The 19,088-nt window shown below is 42.5% G+C and overlaps 2 protein-coding genes across 8 annotated transcripts in view; both read right to left on the bottom strand.

The window, feature by feature from the left end:
- The window catches only part of ZDHHC20 (zinc finger DHHC-type palmitoyltransferase 20), a 55,852-nt gene extending 40,429 nt beyond the window's left edge, over nt 1-15,423 (bottom strand). For 5 of the 7 annotated variants that reach the window (XM_071434075.1, XM_071434077.1, XM_071434078.1 and 2 more), the window contains exon 1: nt 8,409-8,620. In XM_071434075.1, the coding sequence (XP_071290176.1) occupies nt 8,409-8,526 (118 nt within the window). In that variant the 5' untranslated portion in view covers nt 8,527-8,620. Of the gene's footprint in view, nt 1-8,408; nt 8,621-15,286 lie in introns of those variants that run through there. The other 2 variants (XM_071434079.1, XM_071434080.1) reach the window with 2 other exon arrangements.
- The window catches only part of MICU2 (mitochondrial calcium uptake 2), a 39,955-nt gene continuing 35,804 nt past the window's right edge, over nt 14,938-19,088 (bottom strand). Inside the window, exons 11-12 of the mRNA XM_071433835.1 lie at nt 18,307-18,464; nt 14,938-18,021 (exon numbers count right to left, since the gene is read on the bottom strand). Coding sequence (XP_071289936.1) covers nt 17,917-18,021; nt 18,307-18,464 — 263 coding nt within the window. The 3' untranslated portion in view covers nt 14,938-17,916. The remainder of the gene's footprint in view (nt 18,022-18,306; nt 18,465-19,088) is intronic.

Below are 19,088 nucleotides of genomic sequence, written 5' to 3'. Positions count from 1 at the left end.
GGGAGAACAGCTCTGTCTACTCCTCCTCAGAGATGCATTAGGGCTCCCAGGAAAAAGCACTGGAGGTAACAGCAGGGCTGGCATGCTGCCTAACAAGAAACAAGCAGGGCTTGAAGCATGCATGGCTCCTACTGAGAGAATTAACTTCTGTCATCTTCCTAGGCTATCACCCACCATAGCAACACAGTACATCTTTGCTTGCAGGTGAAGTACTGGAGTGGGGCACTCTGGTGGGAACCAATGTTTGTGATGTCCAAGAAAGGACTGCTGCTTGCAGCACAAAAGTCAGCAACCACAGTGAGTTGTAGGAAGTTAGATCAGGAGAGTGGTTGCTTCTAAAGACCAAAAACTAGGAGTGAGTTGGCCCAGATCCTTAAGCCTGTTGTCATCATTTGGGATGGGGGCAGGGTGTGCAACTGCTTGACTATAGCCTCCAGCAAGAGGAGAGCACTGCCCCGTGGTGGGAGACTACCACAAATCCTGAGACATGGAAGCACAGCTCCTGAGGCCCTGCATGTACCTGAAAACTCTCCCAGATCATTGTTTCTGCTCACAAAGAGTTTCCACTTCCACTCTTAACTTGGCAATAGGGTTCTACAAGTGAGGGAAGTAGTGAGAAACATAGGATATTTACAGCTTTCAGGATGTTAACAGAAAATAGCCACACAAAAGAGAAAAACATACCTGAATCTAGTAGTCAAGGGTTTTTAAACTTTCCACTGTCAAAATTTATGCTTTGTCTAAATTATGAATTATTACAGAAGTTCAAGCCTACTCTCTGCACTGCTTGCTGCTTTAGCTTTATCTCAACAGCTATCTACCATGGAACACAGTCATAGTATCACTGTATGCAATTACAAAGCTGAAGTCAAACTTTTTAAAAATACAATTATTTAAACCCCCCAACATGAAACTTAAGGAGCAGCAGATTAAATAGATAAAATACACTCACACAAAACATCCCACAAAAATCCTATGCATAGATTGCATCCTTTTTCAGATACTGTAAAAAAGCCACTTGAGTGTTAGTCACATAGGATTTTGCAAAACAGAACAGAAACCACACTGCTCCAAGAGCTCTGCTTCAAGTTTTGGTCTCCGTTGCAATGTTCAGGGTAAATCTGCAGGGCACAAACCAACAGATGTAAAATCCTTCAATCAATCACAAAGCAATATACACTTCCTTTCTCTCTTTGTTTAAATCCGAACTTGACAAAGCTGAAAGGAATGACTACTTGCCATGAAGAATGATACAGTAACAGGTTCTCTGCATTCACACCTATGACAAGGCAGTAGATGAGGCACTTGACTTAAGTTTTAAGTCCACCAAACAAATAATGTCTGTTTCTTTCAAGGTTATTTAAATTTAATTTGAACTTTGTTTCATTCTCTCTGCAGTGGCAGCTTGCCTAATTCTAGATTAATTTCTTCAAGCTCTAAATTTTTTTTGTCACAAAGAGGTTTAAAAAAGGAAAAAAAAACAAACCCCAAAGCCCAAACAGCTATCCCTGCACTTAGCACTTCACAAGAGATGCACAAAAATTGCCCACACTGGAGACAAACACACATCGAGATGCACAAATGAAATACCACAAACAAAAGACTGCTGCTTTGAAACCCTCTCTCTGCAGATCATATGATTGAAATGGTTCCATGCTTCACATTTAAGATAATGCTGCACCACGTACAGCATCAGAGAGACTGCTGCAGAAACTGCAAAGGCAAAGCATGCTGCTCTTATGATCTGCTTGTCTTTGACAATCTCACAAGAAAATTTTAAGAGTCAGAGGAAAAGATGAAGAAGGAATGGCTGAGCCATTTGGTCGTTTGAGAAAAAGGAAAAGCAGAGGCATGAAATGCTGCAGAGGGGGAACTTGACTTCTAGCAAAGATAAGGGAAGATGGTCAAAGATTAGGTATTCCACTGAAGATTGTGGGGAGGAAGGAAAGCAGAAGAGTGGGAAAAATCTGGCTTTTTTTGTTTCTTGATGCGGGAGAGAAGGAGTTAAGCACATCCCAGAGAAAACAGTTTAGTGACAGCAGAAGGAGGAATATTGGGGAAGTGGCTAAAAGAACAAATGAATTTGTTGCAATCTCATTATCTCTTTTATAACTGAATCACACCTTGGTGGAGATTCAGCTTACAGAAAAAAAAGTGGTCTGTGCTTACTTTCCAAGTGTTTCTGTTACATTTTATACATTCTAATGAGAAAAAAATGTATACTCATCCTATTACAGGAAGATTATGCACCAGCTGGAAGAAGTTAATGACTGAGATCAAAACTCCATAAAAGCTGTTTCAGGAATCTACAGTTTGTAACACTTGTAAGAAAAGTACATGTTAAACCAGCATAAAATCTTACAGTTGTAAGAAACTGTTTAACAAAGTGATGCACTGAATGGGTGAAAAATGAATGGCATGGACCCTCAGCATTAACGGGCACAATTTTAGGCAGACAATTAGAATCTATCTTACTCCCATTTTCCACCACAGTCCCAAGTTCCAAGAGTAAAAGCAGGTCTAGTGCCGTCCAAGCATTTCAACTATCACAGGTATATGAGAACTCAGCTCTGAAACCAATCTTTAAACCCTGTAAATTCTTTAATTATGAAAAGCATATGAAATTAACTCATAAAAATATGAGTCAGTAGAGAACAAAGTTTTAATTATTGAAATTTCAACAGACAGAAGAACCTGAAGTTCACTGTATGTAGAGGGTCAATGACCTCAAAGTAATGTCTGCTGAAAATATACGCTTGAAATTCTGGTCCTTTTATCCATAGCGTCTTTCGGGAAAACAGAGACTCCCAAGTGATGAAGGAACATAAAACTCCTGATTAAAAATGAAAGTGATATTTAGATCACTGTTCTAACTCTAGAGGCATACAGAAATCTCCTACTGCTGTTACCAGAGAAAAAACTGAGAGAAGTTATTTTCCATAATATTAAATGCTCATGGTATCCAAGTCCTTTCAAAGCAAGAAGCAAAGCTTTATAGCCCACATCTAGAAGGCAATCAGGAAGCACTGCAGCAGTGAGTGATCATGGCTACAAGAAAGTAAAACAGGAAGAGCTCCTGCTTTAGCTCAGACACTTACTCAGCTCCTTGCTTTCCCTAAGCCCCTTCTCTACTCTACTCCAAACCCATCCTGCCCGTGCAGCAGTTTCAGACAAGTGCTGAGGCTCACAGTAGGTGTCACACAAAGTATGCACCACTAAGTTTCATCAAAGCTGTTGGACAGCAGAAGAGACAAGCCCAAACTCCCTGCTGGCAGAGCTGCTCTGAGCTCAGCTGCTCATTTTCTGCCTAGTCCCCTGAGCAAGCTGGGCAGCACCGAACTGGTCACTGCACCACACTGCTTGTTAACCAGATAGTCATTAGGGATCAAGGAAAGATGCCAACTGCTGCAGAGCTGTCAGGAATGGTTTAGCAGATGTAGGAGCTGGGGTGGGCACTGCAGATAGAGGGCTGGGAGGGAGAAGAGGGATGGAGTCCTTCTGATGACAGAAGAAAGAGCAGATACAAGATAACTCTTCAAGAAATCAGGCTGTTGCACTTGGAACATTTTTTCATTAGAGGACTGCCAAGCGAGCAGATTGCATTTTAATGTAAAAGGCACATGTCCACCTGTCCCTATAAACTAGTATGACCAATACAGTGCAAGGCACCATAGAAGATAATCTTTCTCCTCAGCTGAGCACTTAGTTTTCCAATAATCTGTATCCAGTCTGACCACCTCAACAGGAATTCTAATTATTTATAATAACAGAAAAGGTTCTCATTTAAGATGATAATATGCATGCTTATGCTGAGAGATTACAACAAAATTAAGTGTATGCAGAGTGGTTCAATTTCTGTATTTTTAAATTCATGAGAGGCATGTAAACATAGTTAACTAACTAATGATCTAACCTGTTTAATTTGTTTTCCTTTTCTTGACAGGTGACCCTCTTTTCCTACAGGAATGCCTTTTACATGCTTAACATGCAAACATTTTACCCCAGTGCTGATACTTCAGCTTTTTCTGTAGATTGAAATCAGAACTGCTGTTGGTATCACCTTTGCTTGAGAGATATGGCATTAGCATTTTCAGCAGAGATTTCTTTTGGAGGAGGCAGATGGAATTACCTTCTCTCTGTTTATGCAACAGACTCTTCAGATGGGGTGTGTTACAAGGGATCACCATGTGCTTCTCATAAGGGCCGTGCTTTGGGGAAATCAGAGCTAGCTCCCTACTGACAAGAGACATTGCAGCAAGGAGTATAATTTGTACTACTAACACGAAGTTATGCATTCTAAAGTACAAACTTCTTTGTTTGCCAGGATTTTAGACACCCTAGACATTACACTGTATCAAAAAAAGCAAACCTTCTGCAACTAGATGCTATGAAAAGAATACACAACTAGTTTCTCCCATAGCTTTCAAAATCAGAGTTTTCCATACTTTGCAGACCCTGAAGCATGAAAACATTCATTCACAAGCCTACTAAACATGTAAAAAAGTCATTATCCTGAAAACTCCTGGCTCAAGAGAAGAGTCAGGACTGTGATTTTCAGAAAATGTATAATAAATGTATTCTTCAGTATAGAAGTAAAAAGCTAACCTGATCAGGATTTTTTGCTGTTTTGTTTCTTTTTAGTAACTCCAGTCATAACACTTTAGTTAGGGGCTGCAGACAACTCAAAGTTAACAAACTCCTCTTTTTCTCAGTGCAAGACTGCACTACCAAAGTCTGGAAGTGTTTTTTAGCAGAAGGGTTGCCTGTAAGAAATGAGCTGACTTCACCCACCAACTACATGTGGCAAAACTGTCTTGTGACCACCCTTAAACCAGTCTGCACTACAGCCCACCACCTACAAAAACGTTTGGGATAGATAATAAGATCCAAGCCAGTCATAAATGAAAGCAAACCATGAGAGAAGCATTTCACTCTTTCTGAGCATCTGAGGGATGTGGTAAGCAAACACAATCAGTCCAATTCAGCAGCAGCATAATATAGCCATTGTTTACAAAAGCAATGATGTTAAAAGCAAAACATGTTTTGAAAAGATGAAGGAACACATGAAATGGTTTCAAACTAACAAAAAGCTATTTTACAACATCCTTTATGCATTGCTAGGTGTGTTTTCTTGCAAACAGAGCTCTGGGCAAGTTATGTGTGAAAAGAAGAAATAATCTAGTTAGAAAGTGTTCAGTCAGCTTTTTCTACTTCAAAACGTTTTCAAAAGCCCTTTGAGACCTGCCTTCAGTCTTTTGTAGTTCCACATATGCACTGAATTTTTACACTATGCTGACATTCCCTCAACTTACACACATTTGGCTGTTTTCACCTTTCCAATTAGCTTAATAACTAATTTACTTGATGGATCACAACTACACAGCAATAGTGGTCTAAACAAGCCAGTGTTCAACATCTTCAGAGAGACAGAACAATACTGGCAGTTCCCATGGGAGGAAAACAATAGACAAGCTCATGAGTCTGCTTTCATCTTATCCACACCAGTTCTCCTTGGTGTTCACAGCCAGTGTGTAAGTAATATAATTTAGGGTTATAGAAGAGGCATAATCCAGTAAATACATACTAGGAGTGAGTTATAGAGAAGCCTGAGTCCATCAGACACCACATTGAGCAATATGTGAGCACCCCATCAGAGGAGGGTGGGGCAAGCAGCACAGAGAAGCAAAACTGAAAGGAAAAGGGTGAGGTGATGAAAGAAGCAGCCCCAACTTCACCATCTTCTCCTTTATGATACTACACTAAGCCTGGCTTCCCACTTGATCTACTAACTGAATATATGTTCAACCTTTAATAAATGACCAAGGACTTCAAGGAAAAAAAAAGAAAAAAAACAAACCAGGAAGAAGTAATAATTGGGAAAATACAAGATTTCCCTCTTCCTGTTTCCTTGTTAGTATCACATCTAACAGTTAAACTGTTAGAATAAACTTTGAAAAAACACTGATGTCTGTGGGGTTTCAATTTCTCTTTTACTCAGTATTTACTTGAAATTTTCTATTGTCTCCTCATTTCTAAAGCTTCCCTTCCTCCATCTCTCTTTCCTTTAGTAGGCACAGATCAGCCTCTGCCAAAAGCCATACCAAAGCCATATCCCTGCCTCTGCACCCCCCCCATGTGAACACCGGCAAAGGCCAGCGTTGCCTTATTCATCAGCTGTGTGCTGGAGGCACATCCTTGCTCTTCCTCGTAGCACACAGTGCTGTCCTTCCCAAAACAAACAGAACATAGGGAGCACCAGCAGAAAGAAAAACTACCTGCCAAGACAAACAGAAAACCTTGTATTTTGCTCTAAATCCTCTTAATCCTGGTTTGAACTCAACCGCAGAGTAAAACCACGCAAAGGAAAAAACCCACAATGCCAAAAAGACCCAAACACAAAATCTCTTTCCTCTCACTTGGTGAGATGACTTTTTCTCAGGAGTCTAAACAAAATTCAACAGATTAAAAATAAACAACAAAAACCAAAACCCTCCAAACTCTCAACAGAAAAAACTCACAAGACAAATAAAATCCTTGGTCATCGAGCATGATTTAGACAAGTAACAACTGAAAAATTCAGTGGCAGCAACAGAAGTCAGTAAATATTTTGCTGATTAAATGACACTTTTTCTTAAAAGCCTGTATGCACAGACATTAATAGAGCTGATTTGTGAGCAAAAAGAGTCAGTCTTCTAGAAACCAGACTTAGAGACACAGAAGCTCTTGCTTCAACGGGAGCCAATCTTCTCAATAATTTTCACACAAGCGAAACCTTAATGAACTCAGAAGAGCTCTTTTCAGCTTCTCTAAGTTCATGATAGAACAAATCATTCACAGCACCTAGTCCTGACCCACTCTGTGATCAAGACACAAAGCTGGGACTCAGAGCTTGAGGCTCTGTTCCCAATTCAAGCAGAGACCACCTGTTCGACCCTAGGCAAGCCTCTTAATCCCTGAGTTTTTGTTCTTTGTTTAAAAATAGCCCTAATCTGCCTTTTGTCATACTAATCAGACTGTAGTGGGTACAGAAAACTTGTAAAATGTGAGTCTATAACCTCCCACAGCCCCTTTCAGGACTACTGTTACAGCTACCCATGCCCCAGACCTCCAGTAGACTGACTCAAATTTGTTTTCAAATGTTTATAGTTTTAAGCATGATTTCCCAGAAAACCTATTTATTCACATAGACAACTGCACAATAGTTATTTGGCAAATTTGTATACACTGACATATTTGCAACTATCTCATGTCAACATTTCACTTAATACCTCAACAAGCATTATTTTACAGCTATGTCTCTACTATTTAAAGTTCAAATAACATTTGTGCCAGTGGTTCATGCTCCAGTCTAGATCTCCAAATACAAAAGGTTGTGAAATAACATCAGCATACAGAAAAGTTATCCAAAATACTAAGTCATCACAGAAAAAAACAAAGTGATTATTGCTAATGGAAGGCTGTATATACCAGTTTACCCAGATACAAAGTACATGCAAACATTTTTTTTTCTAGCTAAGGATATCAAAGCATGTAGTTTACACAAATAAGAAGTAGTACCAGGACCTACAGACACTAGACAGACCTATATGTGGCTTAAAATAGTTCTTAGTACTTTCGAGGTTCTTCCTCATTTCAGCTTCCTTACTTAAACACGCCAAATGCTCAATAACCCATTCCTTAGTTTTCCTATGCTGCTTCCAAGTTTCAGCAATTCTGATGAATACTGCACATCACAGTTCCCCTCCATTTACCCTGCCCAGGGAAAGCCAACATCCTCCTGAACGGAACTTTCCTCCTGAAGACAGCAAAGGGTAAATATCGCCCTGACCGACATCGGCTGCAAGTCAGATTTATATAAAGACGAGCCCTAGTCCAGAAAGCCTGGATACGGCCTGACAAAACCCCCTAAGACCTAAATCCTTTCCCCAGCCCGCTTAAGTTGGATGTTTCCAGCCTCATAATGCTTCACCGGCACCGGGCTTCTGAATGAAAAGGAGGGAGGGGAACCCCCTATACACCCTTAAGGAGTTATTTGATACATCAGACGGATGAACAACAGTAAAATAGAGGGGAAACTCCTCACGAGGAGACACGAGGGGCTGAGCTCTCGAGAAGTCCCTGTCCCCAGACGAAGCACCCTGAGCCTCCTCCTCTCCCCGGAACCTCCACAGGCGGCCCCGGGCCGGGACCCCGCCACCATGAGGCACCTGAGGGCGGGAGGACAACAGGTAAAGCCGGCCCGGAGGGAGCGCCCGAGGCAGGGTTTCCTTCCGCCGCCCGAGCGAAAGCCTGAGGCGGGCGCAGGGAGAAGGGAGCCCGCCGGGGCGCAGGGGAGGAGGCGGCCGGCGGAGGGTCCTGCCCGCCCGGCCGGTAGCTCCTGCCGCCCGCGACCCTCCCGGTCCACTCACACACACACAGCTCCACCACGTAGGCGTAGTAGGACCAGGCCACGACCAGGGCGATGAAGGCCACGGGCACCCAGGCCAGCACCTTCTGGCAGCACTTGAGGACGTGGGACGGCGCCATCTTCCCTGCCGGGCACCGCGGCAGCGCCGGCGCTGCGACGGGCGGGCGGCGGCTGCAGCTCCGGCCGCCGCTGCGGAGCCGGCCCCGGGCGGGCCCTGGGCGGGCCGCAGTGGGCGGGACAGGGGCGGCCCCAGCGCCCGCCACCGCCCCCTTCTCGGGGTGCCGGAACGCCTCTGGATCACAGAACGGTAAAGGATGGAAGGGACCTCTGGAGATGATCCGGTCCAACCTCCCTTGCCAAAGCACGGTCACCTCGAGCAGGTGACACAGGAACGCGTCCAGGTGGGTTTGGAATCTCTCCAGAGAGGAAGGCTCTATGACCTGCCAGGGTAGCCTGTTCCTGTGCTCTGCCCACCCTCCAAGGAGAGTTCTTCCTCATGTTGAGGTGCAACTTGTGTTTTAGTTTATGGCTATTGCTCCTCGTCCTGTCACTGGGCACCACTGAAAAGAGCCTGGCACCATCCCCTTGCCACCTGCCTTGGTGATGCATTTATATGCATTGACGAGATTTCCACGTTGCCTTCTCCTCTCTAGACTAAACAGGCCCAGCTCCTGGAGTCTCTCCTCATAAGAGAGATGCTCCAGATCCTTAATTATCCTTGGAGGGTCCTCCACGGCACCCTCTCCAGTAGCAACTTGTACTGAGGAGCCCAGAAGGGGACACAGCGCTCCAGATGTGGCCTCTACGGGGCTGAGTCGTGGGGAGGATCCCCTCCTTCGACCTGCTGGCCATATTCTTCCCCATGCATCCTTCGCCATTGCACCTCGGGGGACCCTCCGCCTCCCTCTGTTCGCACGGGCGAGATCCTCCTCCAGCCATAAAACCTGCTCTTAAACCTCCAGCTTTTGCCCTTTTCTTGTCCTGGCCGGACGGGTCGGTGTCGGGCAGAAAGGCGGTGGGACAACTCCGGGCCGTGCTGCTGCCTGCCCCTGCTCGCCGAGCACTTACACCGCTCAAGCAGCCTGTTGGGTGCCGCAAAGGGAACTTGAAAATGACTTACTGCTCTTTGTTTCACCGGCTGTTCCTGAGCGGCGCTGAGCGCCTGACAGCTGCGGCCACACCGCGGCCTCGGCCGGGCACCGCCGCCGGCGCTGCCTTGCGGGGCTCAGCCTCCGGAGGGCCTGAAATCTTTAGCCTTACTTTGGCATTGCCGTGGGTGGGATGCCGAGGTCGGAACGGCCCGCGCCATGGCAAAATTCCCCATCTCCCCGCCGAGCCAAAGGGTGCTCGCGCCAGGAGCGCGTCCCTGGCCCCTGGCGGCTCCCGCGGCGCTCCGGCGCCATCTGGCGGCAGCAAGAGGGGCCTCCTGAGCCGAGGGAAACGGAGCAGAGAGCATCCATAGGGAACTGACAGCATCCATAGGGAACAGACAGCATCTTAACAGCTGACAATGAAGGAACACGCTGGCCAATTACCCAAGACACAGCCTCTGTATGTGTGGCAATGTGTGTGTGTTCATCTGGGTATCAGAGCAGAGGAATGAAGCAGCGACCTGTGGCCCTGATGTACAGGGCACGGACATGTGCCCAGGGATCAGGGAAAGATTATCAGTCTGGGATCTGAACTCTGGGTATGGGCATGCTTGTGCACGCTGTGTAGAGGAGCATGATCAGGATGGTGGGGAAGGGAATTGTAAGACTTCACGCAGTAATGCAAGGGCTGCAAAAGACTGCAGGAAAGGGAGAGAGCTGGTGTAAGAATTTGGTGTGGCCCACTCCTAACAGAAAGATGTACAGCAAGGGAGGAGTGACTGGTAACATGGACAGCATCTTGGTTATGACATCTAGTCACTGACAAGAAGTACTGACAAGGATGGAGCAGTTTGGATTTAAGGTGAACTAGGACAGTCTTGATCTGATGTGCTGGTTAGCACATCAGGGATATAGCTGAAGTATTCCAGTTAATTGTGGCACTTGGGGACATGCTTGAGTAGTGAAGATGGCAATGCTGGGTTAGCAATTTGATTTTATGAACTTAGAGGTCTTTTCCAACCCTAATGATTCCATGATTCTGTTTCTTAAGGGTATCAAAACATGCCACAACTGCTGGCATGTGCTTTACCTCAAGATCTCATGGGACTGTTAACACTTGGCCTCAAGACAATGGGAAATCATTTAAATTCTTGGTGTCAAAATAGTATTTGTTAATAATGCTTTTAGAAGGACCTGAGTTTGATACTTCTATGCACTTTTAATAATTTAATTGCTGTGTTAGTTTCTTAGTAGTGTATTCAGTGAAGAAACATTGTACTTCCAAGCCTTCAGGAATTTAAAAAGGGACCTGGACCTGCCAAGCAAAGTTACAAACAACTTTTACCAAGAACATCCTGCATGTTACTGTGGCTGTAAGTGACTCCTAGCTGTTACTGTGCATTAACCATCCTCTTGGCTGTGCTTCCACCAACTTTTCTGACAAAATCCCATTCACAACAAACACAATTCCTAACATGAAGAATAAGGACCACAGCCATGAATAAAAAGGTTTAGCCAGCAAATAGTTCACTATGCTAGGGAAGATGTGAGGGGATCCAACATGATCCTCCCTATCCAAGTCTTCCCTGCTGACACAAAACTGCAGTTTCACCCACAGAGGTATCAGTGGAGCCGTGTGTGTTGACATTCCCCCCTTTTAGCAGGTCCATACTGAGCTTTTAGCAGGTCCATACAGGAACAGCCACATGTGGTTTGGATGCAGTCTGACGCTGGCAAAGCTGGAAGCTGTGACACAGCCGGTGTTTCAGTTCTGGGTCAGACAGATGCCTTGGGCAGGATGGAAGGCCAGTGGCTGCAGTATAAACCTTGGACAGGACAAACTCTATCAGCTACAACCCAGCAGCATTTCCATGCAGTGTTTCCAGAATGACAGGAACTGAAGCGAGACTGAATTAAACAAGGACAACACCAAGGTCGTGAGGTGGCAGAGAGAGATTATTTATCCCCTGACAGTGCCCCCCACTGAGGAGTTTTGCTGCACAAGAAGCCCCTTGGCACAGCTGGCAGGAACTATCATCTTCCACTCCTGAAAGCCACCTGGGATGTCTCTACAAGGACCTCTTGAGAAGAAATCAGCTCCTTGAATAGAAGTCATGCAGGATGGAAGGAAGCTCTGCTACAAATTGCTGAACACCTGTTTGACTTCAAATGGCTGCAGTGCAGCTTGTGCAAACTTTGCTGCCTCATTTGTGGGGAAGGACAAGAAATGACACTTGGAGCAGATTCTAGGAAGGTGAAGAGCAACTCAGAATGTCATGTTGTGGGAATAGCTGCTCACCACACTCTCACTGGATCCCATGACTGTCAAATATTGAAAAACAAAAGGCATCTCCTGTCCATTTTCACATCACACCTCCACTTCTGGCTGCCCACCTGCTTTAGTCACATTGAAAAATGTGTAAGAGAAGTGAAATGTTTCCCCTTTGTAGTCTCAGCACCAGTTAGGGTCTGTTGCAGTCTTCCAGATGTTTGTTGGTCCCAAAGCAAGGCCCTGCAAACACTCTTGTTACTCAGAACTTCTCTCTTTACTATTTAGAGGTTATAATCTCCAACAATTTCATCTCCGTTTTGCTTCTGTATTTTTTCCCTCTCAAAGTAGCTCATCTTAAACTCCAGGAGCATGCAATCCCAAGGCAGAAGCAACTAAACTTTAGATGGAAGACTGATGCAAAATCATAATTTGTCTCATTTATTCCTTGTAATATGAGACAAATCAAATTTTTGGAAGCTTTGAATTCCTGATGTACACATAAACCCAAGAGAGATTGTGTAAAATGTTTGCTCTTCACATTCCAGTACAGATCATGTAATCTTGTACACGCCAACTACCAGGGATTACTATCCCTTTTTTGCACTGGATCAAATTTATAAATTGTAAGGATGCATGTTTGGTCAAACAGCATTTTAAAAAACCTAATTTCAGCCATATTGATTCAGTTCTTGCTTACCTAGCATCCTTTTGTTCAGTGATATTCATGTTTGCCTTATTTTTGATTTATTCTAATAGCTCTTCTGTTTCTTCTTTTGACTTCAGGACTTATCATTTAGTCTCCTTTTCTAAGGATTAGTGGCAAAGCATTTTTTTTTTGTATCCTTTCTTTTCAATAGTGAATGTCATCTTCTACCCTGTGACTCATTTGCCATTGCTCTAGGAATTACCTTCTGTGCATTATTTGAGTGATGTACACCACCTTTTCAGTAATGTTTGCTCATTCCAACAGTATCAGTTTCAAAGTAGATTAAACCACAGTAAGAGGCCACATAATTTAAAACAAAAAAATCTGTATCCTGAAAAAAGAAGAAAATTTTAGAACGCTTTATTGGAAAGTCTTAAATTAAAACAATTGGTTTTCTTTGGGGTGATTTAGAGCCAGTTGCTCCATTTAGAGCCAGGGCTGACATTAAAGCTGAGAAATTTTCCCTAGAGCAGTGGACCTGAGGCACAGTGTTGTGGTAGAACGCCTCTGTAGAACATCCTTTCTCCAGGAAAGTGCTTGTGACATTCACAAAGTACAGGCTTAGTCCAGAGAGGCTCATCTTCTGTGCTCCCTTTGCAGTCCATGGAGAAAGGCCAGGCCCTCTAAGGCTGTTTCAGAGCAGGGAGCTTGCATCTGAAATCCCATGAGAAAAACTCCCACACATTCCTCTCAATTACCTATGGAATATTCCTCCTTCTATTTTTTCAAACCTGTGTGTTCTGAAATCTGGCCAACACAAACCCAGTCATAAACAGTGCTCTGCAAGGTGTTGTGTCCATTCTCCCACAGCCTGATGCCATCCCATGTTACTTCCACCACTCACTCAGCCTGGAAAGGCAGGCCAGCCTTGTGCCAGAGGCAGAAGTGAATAACAGATTCGTTTAAAAAAGACTTCCAAGATCACCAAGTCCAGCCATTAATCCAGCACTGCCATGTCTACCACCACTAAACCATGTCCCCAGGTGCCACATCTACACATCTTTTCAACACCTCCAGGGATGGTGACACAACTGCCTCCATGGACAGCTTATCCCCAGTGCTTGACAACCCTTTATATGAAGTTTTTTTTCCCTAGCATTCAATCTAAACTCACAATGGGCACACAGGTAAGGAAAACCATGGTCTTTTACTCCTCAGGGGATGAGATGCTGTAGCTGAGCCCCTGCAGGTGTAAGCAGTGCTGAGCAGGTTCCCTGCAATGTTGGTGTGCAGGAACAGCAGCCCAGGACAGCAAGCAGAGCTCTGCACTAGGGCACTCCAATTAATGAACTGGAAACATTATTAACTAAGCCAACATCAGCCTAATGGGAAATCTGTCTCCACATACGCTGTATGATTTTTTTTATTATTGCGTCAGCTAGGAATTGTTTAATAAACAAAGCCAATGGGAAACATTCAAATAAATGAGTGAAGAGACACACACTTGTTTGCTGATTAATTTTGTGCATGCTCAAGTCTCTCAGGTTTTCTGTTCTGCAAAGGGCTTTTGGCTTCTTATTGGATGACATCTTCAGCTTCTGTAGCAGGAGCTTCTGTGGCCAGCTGGGCACTAGAAGAGAGTGTCTACATCTGCCATCCTGATGCTTCCCTTGTGACCAACTGCATTACAGGAGCTGTTTGTTGGGGCAACTTGGATCTCACTAATAATGATCACAACATCATTTGGGCATGTATTTTCTGTTTAGAATGACTGAAGGCTTTTTTCTGCATTGGAGTAGTTTCCTGAACCAGCTGTGACTGTTTTACAGGAAAAAACAAAACTGAAGGTATAAGGCATGCTTGGCCTCTCCTGTGAGAACTCCAGCATAAGAAAACTCATTTTAAATTTTGATGTACACTTGTTGATCCATTTCTATGTTTTAGTCCAAGTATGGCCAATATACCTGAAATTTATACTTCCTCTAAGCAACATGATTGTTCCCATTCTTGCCCTTTATTAGGCAGTGATCCTTTTTATGTTATATGCACTGAACATGTGAAGTGCCATGAAACCACAGTCCATGGCCTGGTTGTTTGTCTGCTATGCAGAACATGTACTGCTCATTGTTGCCTGTTTTGTTAAAACCTGCCAGCTTGGTTTGAATCCAAAGGGACTTTTGCTTTTAGAAAGAGGCTTGTACAAACTGAGACACCGGAATTAATTTCTAGAAACAATCAATGAATTTCAATTACTTCTAGTATATCACACTGCACTTTTGCCTTTGCTTCATTTGGAAATGAAGAATAAATGGTTATTAGACATTATCTTAAAGTAAACAAACAAAGAAATGCAAGAAGTGCTATGGGGATACAACAACTAAAATTCTGTAAAGCAGTTATATGCTGTAGGTGACTGCACGTGCTTTTGTGTATCCTTGTGATATATTATATAAATTTTTGAGACTTTTGCAATGTGCAATGTGTTCATCTTTATTCCATGTAAAATTCAGATGCAATGTGGTAGATTAAAAAAAATCGATTTTATTTAGCTTTTCTATACATTCCTGTTCAGAGGAAGAGTTCCTTATGTTAAAACAAGTCACAATTGATTAGCCATCACAATATTTAGACTGGTAGCTGACATAAGCCTTAACTAAATTGTGTTGAGTAATGCTCATAGCAGGCTGCAAATATCATACAGTGACTAAAAGGAACTAAAACATCAAACACTCAAACTATAATGAATTTCTTAAAAAACAGGGTGTATCTAAATACATAAATATCTCTTTTAATCTAAGATATTAAAAATGAGAAATTATTTTAAGACTGTTTTACAAACCATTTTAGTTGACAAATAACAATAAACTTACAAATTAAATGCAGAGTCTGATTCTTCAAGCCTGGTGGACAAATCATCCCTGGCCTTTAAAGGAGTTCCTTTCCAGCTGCACTTTCAGGATAACTTCTGAAAATTATTCATAAGTCTGTTTTAATTTCCAATCAATCTTTTTTTTCTTTTTACTATAGACACAAAATTAATATCAAACCCAAACATATCCCTTTGATTTTCCTCTGAACTTGAAATCAAAGCTTTTGCTGAAAAATAAAACTTGAAATCAAACTTTTGCTGAAAAATAAAACTTGAAATCCCTGAAAGCAGATACTGCTGATTGCACAAACCCAGATAGAAATGAGCACTGAGGAATTAAACTTCTAGATACACTAAAGCTAAATGAGTTAATTTTTCCAAAAGAAAACCAAACATCTTGTAATAAGGAAGTAATTAGTAAACAAAAGAAACCACAAAAGCAATAAAAAAACATCATAAACCTATTAACTTCACACAGAATAAAATGCTAGGGAATAATTTCCACTCCAAAGTAAAAACGATTTGCCAAAATATTAACAGCAACAAATAAAAGGCAGCCTTGCATTAAAGCCAGAGCTGGCACAAAGCACACTGGGTGAACACATACACACTTCTGTGCCAGGGAAGCTCTTCTTCAATAGTGTCATTTTTTGGATAATTCGGGGAAGTGCAGCTGGCTGTGGTACTATGGTGCCAGTCCCACTGCCCCACCTTTGCTCCCACCATGAGAAGCAACAAACAATTTCCAAACACACAAAGAAAACCAGCACCTGCTATCCTTCTGCCCACATAGCACTGCATGAGCTCAGTTTGAGGCATTTACTTCATTTGGATTTTTTCCTGGGGGAAAAGGGATCCTTGATGGTCACTGGTGCCTGATCCTCTAGACAGTCTCAGGACATCCCCACAGGCATGATCTTGTTCTGGGTGCATGTCCATGACAGGACTACCAGCATTTTCTCTTTAACACTTTAGATTAAAGCTTCAAGCTGAGGCCATGAGGGAAGAGTTACTTTGCTGGCCTCTCACTGTATTCCCTAGGAGTCACTGTGCCAAGGCTCAGGCAGGAGGACTTGTCCTCAGCACAAACATGATAGCTACCAACACATCAAACACATTCTCAGTAATCTCAGTATTTCTTAGGAGGGACCTTTAGGGTTTCCCAATGCATTCTCTCCTATCCCTGCACCAAGTGAGAGCTGCCCTGATGTCTTACCTATCATGGAAATTGCCCCTCTTCTTACAAACCCCAAAGAAATGACAACTAAGCATGACATGTTGAGCTTTGAAGCAAACACAGATGATGTAATGCAACAAACAGATGGATAGTTCCTCACTGAGTGGTTTCTTCATTATTTTTTTGAGACATTTCCCTAGTCCATGTTTTGAGTCTATTATCTCTATTATCACAAACCTATCCTGAAAGGTTAAGCTTTCACCCCAGCCAAGACAAGTCAGACAACTGAGAGTGGGAAAGAGGAAGAACCTTGACAGCTTTACAGATAAGTCTATCTCCTATATATATGGCCAACCAGGAAGAGTGATCTGGACCTGGCTTTTAGCTCCTGGGATTGTAAGAAAGACAAAACATGTAACATGCACACCTGTGTATACAGAGGTGGACCTTATGTTATTGCAAAAAAATGTTCATCTGTAATTTCTAAGTGTTAGTCTTGATTTGTTCCTCTTTTTAGTGTTCAAGATCTTAGGTCTAACTTTGCATTTGGAGTAATAAACATTTGTATTTGGTTTTTTGTTGGACATATTCGCTCAACAATGGCTTATTATAACCTTGATTTCCTGAGATACTTCAGGTTTTCCTGTCACAACTTTTAGTGAGATAAAACAACTATTTGTTACGCATTCATCTTCTGCAATACAACTAAAGCAGAATAGTAATGAGTCAAATTGTAGCTACCACTGTGTTTGATAGAATTAGGATTTTTTTCTTCCCGTTTATACTATGTGGAAGAGGTCTGAGACACTCAATACACAGTCATTGATCAATGTACAACTTTTAAACCCTGCATCAAGCCCATCACTCTTGTATTTTTCCAGTTTAATAATAACACCATGAGGGCAGACAAACCAGACATCCACACAGGAACTGGTGGAATCAAGCATCAGGAACCAGCACATGAGCAGATCCCCATAAAAACGTGTGAATTTTCCTTTTTGATTTAGGATAACTTGGTTTAAAATGTGTTGTGCAAGTGATTTTGCCTTGTGGACCTCTGCCCTTGCTGGAGAAGGAGAGCTGCTGTGTTGGTGGCTGAGATGATATTCACTCCTTCAACAGGAGATGATACTGCTGCGATGTTCCTGCCTGGGGCCATTATTCAATCCTGTGCATCCTGTATCCTACAGTGCAGGGTCAGACTCCACAGAGCAGTAAACAACACTATTCCCCAGAACAAGAGTACTTTGGTATGGAGGCCAAAAGCGACACCAGTTCTGTAAACCAAACTGATTGCACTGGAACGATTATAAAATTATTGCATTAGAGTCTGGGTTAATTAAACTTTAACTATAGCTAAAAAAAAAGAGCATTTTTGATTTAGTTATTATGTAAACAGGACAGACAAACTCCCCTAAAGAAAAACCACTTAAGCAAAAGAAAAATGGAGTGCTTTAAAAAGGACTTTTCCCAGTTTGCTTCCAAAGTTCTTTGACTTCTTTAATGCTTTCTTTTTTCACACACTTCCAGAAACCTTGAATGCCTTGCTGCTGTGGTACCTGTTAATAAAGTTAAAGTGTGTTTAGCATTTGCACAAAAAAGACTCCTATTCCCAGACTGTGTAAATACAATATATAATGTGCTGCTGCTTCCATAGTTCACATGTGTAGTAACAAATTCTTAATGGCAGCACTCATCCCAGATTCATCCCAGTAAGGACTACCCAATTTAAAAAATATATATATATTTCTATTCATTAACTCTACCTGTGTTTCTACAAGCATTTACAAGAAATTTGTAGAAATCATCTGTGGTTTTTACAAACAATTATGTCAGCTTGTTACCCTCAAGCCTCGATGAATTCGGTTCCTCAGGACTCCAAGAAACTCGCTGTGGCTGAGGCAGTCATCTCCATCTAGATCAAAAATCTTGAAGATGGTATCCAAAACATTATCTGACAGATCCTGTCCTGTTGCCACCTTCACTGCTCTCTTGAACTCAGCTAATAAAGACATAATATTACATCACAAGTGACTGAACTTGCAAAGAAAACAGAAAGCTTATAAATAGCAGGATTCTGTCCAATTTACAATGGCTTGTGGGTATCCTAACTGGAGAATTTGGGATGTGTAAACTAGTAAACTATTAGGAGGACTCAGTTCATGCGTTCTTGAGCTTGCTTCTGTCAGTGTCATATTTTCTGAAAAATCCCTTTGCCAGGATTTCTTCTCCTGGGAATTTGAGAAGCCTCAGAGAAAAAGGAAAATAATATTATCTCATTGCTTCTCCCTGTTTTGCTGCTTTGGAATGTGGTTGGAGAGTGTTTATCCAACAGGTGGTTGTTTGATTGGTTTCATGTGAATTGTTTTGACTTAATGACCAACCACCGACCAGCTGTGTTGGGACTCTGAGGAGTCAGGCACGAGTTTTTAATTAGTATCTTGTTAAGCCTTCTGTCTGTATCCTTTCTCTATTCTTTAGTATAGTTTTAGTATAGCATTCTTTAATATAGTAACATAAAATAATAAATTAGCCTTCTAAGAACATAGAGTCAGATTCTCAATTCCTCCTTCATCCTGGGGATCCAGAAAATACCACATGCTTCTTCTTTTGTAACACTATTAAT

The sequence above is a fragment of the Agelaius tricolor genome, unplaced genomic scaffold, assembly GCF_023055355.1.
Source record: "Agelaius tricolor isolate 1412-34295 unplaced genomic scaffold, bAgeTri1.0.p SCAF_9, whole genome shotgun sequence".
Lineage (NCBI taxonomy): Eukaryota > Metazoa > Chordata > Aves > Passeriformes > Icteridae > Agelaius > Agelaius tricolor.
The sequence above is the reverse complement of the archived record's forward strand: the minus strand, read 5'-3'. Positions and strand labels throughout refer to the sequence as shown.